This window comes from Eriocheir sinensis, chromosome 57 (assembly GCF_024679095.1).
Source record: "Eriocheir sinensis breed Jianghai 21 chromosome 57, ASM2467909v1, whole genome shotgun sequence".
Taxonomy (NCBI): Eukaryota; Metazoa; Arthropoda; class Malacostraca; order Decapoda; family Varunidae; genus Eriocheir; species Eriocheir sinensis.
In genome coordinates this window covers 5,788,799-5,794,237 of record NC_066565.1, presented here as the reverse complement: position 1 = coordinate 5,794,237, position 5,439 = coordinate 5,788,799, and the positions used below count along the sequence as shown (strand labels likewise).

Genomic DNA, 5,439 nt, shown 5'->3' with positions numbered 1-5,439 from the left:
AAGAAGAAGAAGAGGAGGAAGTATTTACAAACACGGGATGCTGCTGGGGCCCCGGAAACTGCTTATTTGTGCTAGATAATGACCTGGACGCCGCCATGACCTGGAAACCGGCGAGGGACAAGGAGAAATATGGCGTCGGTGAGTAAAGGAGAAGTGGAGGGAAGTGTTCGAGGTGGAGATAAAGTGGAGGAGAGGACAGGGAGGGAAGTGGCACTCAAAAAAGTCAACCGGACGTCACCTTTGGCACTCTCCCTTGTGGCACTCCCGGAGATCGTCACTTGCTATGGCGTCAATGAGTATGGAAAAGGTGGAGAAATAAAGGAAATAAATAAGAGGAGAAGGAGGAGGAGAAATAGATGGAAACTGGCACTCTTAAAAAGATACCGGACGTCACCTTTGGCACTCTCCCTTGTGGCACTCCCGTAGCTCCTCAATGGGTGTTATGTTAATGGATACAGGCTCATTTTACCTTATTGTCAGTCTTTATTCATGATCACGGGCTTAAATGTGGGCAAATAAGGATGAGAATTGACTATAGGGTGGTCTTCCTCCTAACTGACAGCCGCGCGGGGTAGAGTTTCAAGTCTCAGTGCCTCGGGAGGGATTAAATGACGCCCAATTATAAACACTTGCACCCGAGGACGAGATTATGTGACCAGTAGTGATGATTCTTTGCCCTGCTTGCCTTGTGTCATCCATGGTGTTGGTGGGTGGGTGGGTGTGGCCGGGGGAAATGGGTGACAGGGAGGGAAGGGCAGCTTACAAGAGTGACTCATTTATAAACTCTTGCACCCCAGGACAAGATTATATGATGAGTAATGATGATTTCTTGACCCATTTGCTCTGTATTATCCATGGTGTTGGTGGGTGGGTGGGTGTGGCCGGGGGAAGTGGGTGACAGGCAGGGAAGGGCAGCTTACAAGAGTGACTCATTTATAAACTCTTGCACCCCAGGACAAGATTATATGATGAGTAATGATGATTTCTTGCCCCGTTTGCTCTGTATCATCCAAGGTGGTGGTGGGTGGGTGGATGACAGGCAGGGAAGGGCAGTTTACAGGGATGACATTTATAAACTCTTGCACCCCAGGACGAGATTAAGTGACGAGTTGTGATGATTCTTTGCCTTGTTTGCTCTGGTTCACCCATAATGTTGTTGGGTGGGTGACGGTGGGTGACGGATGTGGCCGGGGGAGTGGATGACACAGACAGGCATGGAGGGGCAGCTATCAGGGGTGACAATTATATAGATTTGCACCCTAGAGTGAAATGACAAATAATGAGTATGATGATGATTCCTTGATCTTGATAGTCTTGTATTATCTATTCTGTTGGTGGTTGGTGGGTGTGGTCAGGGGAGTGGATGACACAGGCAGGCAGGGAAGGGCAGCTTACAGGGGTGACTCATTTATATAGACTTGCACCCCAGGAGGAGATTGTGATGAGTAATGATGATTCTTTGGCTAGTTAATCCTGAATCATCCATGGTGTTGGTGGGTAGTGGGTGAGGCTGCGGGAGGGGATGGTATAGCCAGGCACGGAAAGGAAGCTAATAGGTGTGTTTAGTTGAGGAGAACTTAACATGGCTGGGGTATTTTTAGTTGACCTGAGCGATATAGTTCAGAAACACTTTATCTTTTAGTTACATGTGAGGCTTTTTCTAATATATATACTTTTTTTTTATCATAGTTATAACTCATTGGGAGCCACATCAGTTTTCCAATTATTATGCTCCTAGTATTTTAGTAGCAATGAGTTTATACTCTCCTTAGTTGTGATAGGTTATTATAACTGTTAGGTTAAGGTGATATTTTGTTAGTTTTGAATATATCTTAACTATGAAGTAGCAGGTTATTATATTGTGATTGGTTGCAATTTTTGCTCCATTAGGTTACAATATTAGCTGTGATCAGTTACAACTGTTAAGTTTTGGTTTTGTTAGTTAATAAATAGCTCTTGATTGCTGAAATGGTGGTATTTATTGGTTATTAAGCTGATATGAAAATAAGGGTAGCCACCACACGAGGTTAATATTGACATGTGTTGTATTTTATATCTCTGAGTGCAGTGCAGCAACTTAATTCATGTTGCCCAAGTTTGAGGTGTGCATTATTGCTCTCTGGCAACCTGCTGTCTCAGTATGTCTGAGTTCGTGGATGATATTTGATACCTAGCCTACACATAGGAAACAGTCATTAGTATCAGGAGTCAAAAAGATATTAGGACTGTTGCAGACAGCTGTTTTGTTTATCTACAGCCTATGACTTTTCTTGGTGGAGGACAGCGCCAAGGCTGTTTAATAATGAGACTCAACGATCTTATAGATTAAAAATACAGCTGTTTGCAACAGTCTCAATATTTTTTTATATCAAACCTCAATGATATTCTTGACACGTCTGGACCCAGCTTAGGGACCTACCACACACCTCAGACCATGGCTGATCCTCACTAAACCTCGTATCATTTTTACAAGCACAACCACCAGACTTTATTAAGTCATAGATTTAGTCTAAGAACAAGACATGGACTTGGGCAGGTCATATTATGCATAGAACGGATAACAGATGAACAACCAAAGTAACAGAGTGGCAGCCCAGAAATTGTAGGGAATTGTAGAAGTCAGGACCAGGTGGAGAGATGAAGTTAAAACATTTGCCAGAGCAGGATGAAGTACACTAACACCAGTAAGAGAACCAGGCAGAGAGATGAAGTTAAAACATTTGCCAGAGCAGGATGAAGTACACTAACACCAGACAGAGGACCAGGCGTAGGACATGGTAAACTCCATCTTATAGTGAGCTAGAAATGGATGAAACTAATGATGAAGACAGTGAGGGAATTTACTAACACCAGATGGAGAACCAGGTAGAGAGCATTGGGAAGAGTGTCTTGTAGTAATAGAGTAGCAGACTAGTAATAAATGACGCTGATAATGGTAATGATAGTGGGGGTGAAAATCCGTGAAATACATGAACACTAGACAGAGAACCAGGTGGAGAGCATTGGTGAGCTCCTTCCTCATATAGTAGACTAGTAATAGCTGTTGATGATGATAGTTATGCCACACCTTACACATCCCCCCCACACTTATCCACCACCTCTCCTGCTCCCCACAGCCATCAGCAACTACTCCGGCGAGGGGGAGCTGTGCATCAAGCTCTACGTTGGGGACACGGTGCACATCCAGGAGGAGACAGAGGGATGGTTCTTCGGCTACAGCTTCCAGAACAGGGCCCTGCGAGGCATCTTCCCCAAATCCTTCATACATGTGGGTGTTATTGTTGTTATTGGACGTTATCATTACAGTTGTCCCTCAAATAGTTTGGTTTCAGTTTAATGTGGATTTTCATAGATTTTTTTAGGATTTTTAAATTTCCCAACGAGCAGGAAATTTAAAAATCCTTAAAAGATCTATGACAATCCGTATAAAACCAAAACCGAATTATTGGAAACCGTACTATTTGAGGACGACTGTATTTTCAAGAGCTGCAGAGGTGGAAATTGACCTCTTGTTCTTTTTTCTTTTGCCGGAGGAGTGGTCAAGGTTTTTTTGTGTTTTTTGTTTTTTTGTCCTTGAGCTGTCTCCCTTGCTGTAAATAAAAGGGAGGGAGAGGAGACCGGCCGGAAGATGGAACAAGACCTGAGACGGTGTGTGGAGGAGGATATGAGAAGGATGAAGATAAGGGAGGAGAGAGTACGGTATATCTTTCTTATCTTCCTTCCTTCCTGCCTTTCTTCATGTACCATCAGGACACCTCTCCTCCCGAAACTGACCTATCTTTTGGCCACTCCTCTAACTCTTTTTCGGAGCAGTGACTAGCGGGCTTTTTTTTTCTTCTTCATATGTTTCCTTTTTTTTATGCCCTTGAACCGACTCCTTTGCTGTAAAAAAAAAAAAAAAAAAAAAATGTATGTGTTTGTGTGTGTATGCAATTGTATTTTATTTATTTGCTTATTTTGGTCTTTTTTAGTGTTTTTTTTTTCTTTCTTAATCATCATCAGAAACCTGCGCTCACCTCTTATTGTTTCACCACCACCATCATCACCACCACCACCATCATCACCACCACCACCATCATCACCACCACCATCACCACCATCACATCCATTTTAGTTAAGTTCAACGTGCATAGTGGAGTAAGTCTTTGCAGTCACTTCTCCTCTGTACTCTATTCAGGAGCATTAAGTTGCAGGCTTTTTATTTTCATTATTTATTTATTTATTTTTCATGCCCTTGAACTGTCTCCTTTTCTGTAAAAAAAAAAAAAAAAAAAATCACCAAAAGTTCCTATGTCAATCCTACCTCACCACCATCACCATCACCACCCTTATCATCATCACTACCATCCCCTCACCACCCAAGAGATCTGAAGTCTTACCACGAGTTCCTAAGGCAATCCCACACCACCTCACCATCACAACCATCACCACCCAAAGAGATCCTAAAGTCCATCACTCTCCGCCATAGATCCGAGACTGTGTGGTGGAGAAGAACGGCCTGTCGGAGGAGGTGACCCCAAGGCAGCCGTTCATCGTGCAAGAGGTCACATCGGTCCTGAGAGAATGGGGGATCCTCCTACGCAAGCTGTACTTGGTGAGTCTTAACCCTTTCACTCCGGTGATGCCGACGTTGGCATCCGACGGGCGTCCGACGGCATCACCGTTGGTCCTCTTCTAAACTTCTTAATCCTCTTCCATTTCCTCTTAATCCTCTTCTAAACCACTTAATCCTCTTCCATTTCCTCTTAATCCTCTTCTAAACCACTTAATCCTCTTCCATTTCCTCTTAATCCTCTTGTAAACCTCTTAAGAGGAAATGGAAGAGGATTAAGAGGAATTTAGAGGAGGAGCGAGAGGTTTAGAAGAGGATTAAGAGGAATTTAGAGGAGGATTGAGAGGTTTAGAAGAGGATTAATCCTCTTCCATTTCCTCTTGACCCTTTCCATACTGTGACGCCGATGTCTGCGTCACGGATGGAAAGGATTAATTAAACCCATATTTTTTAACATTTCGGCGCCCAAGCTCACATATCTCAAGACTTTCATAAGAGTGTTGGGCATTTCCAGGGGTAGTTTTGTGACCCTGGTGGTGGTTTGACCCTTCTTCTGTTTATATTGTTGTTTTCCTCCTATGCAAGCTGTACCTGGTGGGCCCTGACTGAGTGTTGTGTGTACAGTAAACCCTTTATAAATCAGACCTCAGTGTTACAGATATCAGATAAATCAGACTCTTTTTAGGGCTCAATTTACCCGTTATTGTTTTGTTATGTTCCAAACTATATAGCTGTGTCATGGTGCTGTGGTGTTCTGTGTTGCTGAGGATCTACCGTACCCACTCATTTAATCCCTTCCTTCAGTCAGTAGGCCAGTTAATCATCCAGCCAGTCAGTCAATCAGTAGGCCAGTTAATCATCCAGTCAGTCAGTCAATCAGTGGGCCA

General features: G+C 43.4%; 1 protein-coding gene across 2 annotated transcripts in view; it reads left to right on the top strand.

Moving 5' to 3' along the window:
- LOC126984723 (dedicator of cytokinesis protein 1-like) overlaps positions 1-5,439 on the top strand; it is a 64,342-nt gene continuing 58,903 nt past the window's right edge. For both annotated transcript variants that reach the window (XM_050838727.1, XM_050838726.1), the window contains exons 1-3: positions 1-138; positions 3,117-3,268; positions 4,469-4,594. In XM_050838727.1, coding sequence (XP_050694684.1) covers positions 96-138; positions 3,117-3,268; positions 4,469-4,594 — 321 coding nt within the window. In that variant the 5' untranslated portion in view covers positions 1-95. The remainder of the gene's footprint in view (positions 139-3,116; positions 3,269-4,468; positions 4,595-5,439) is intronic.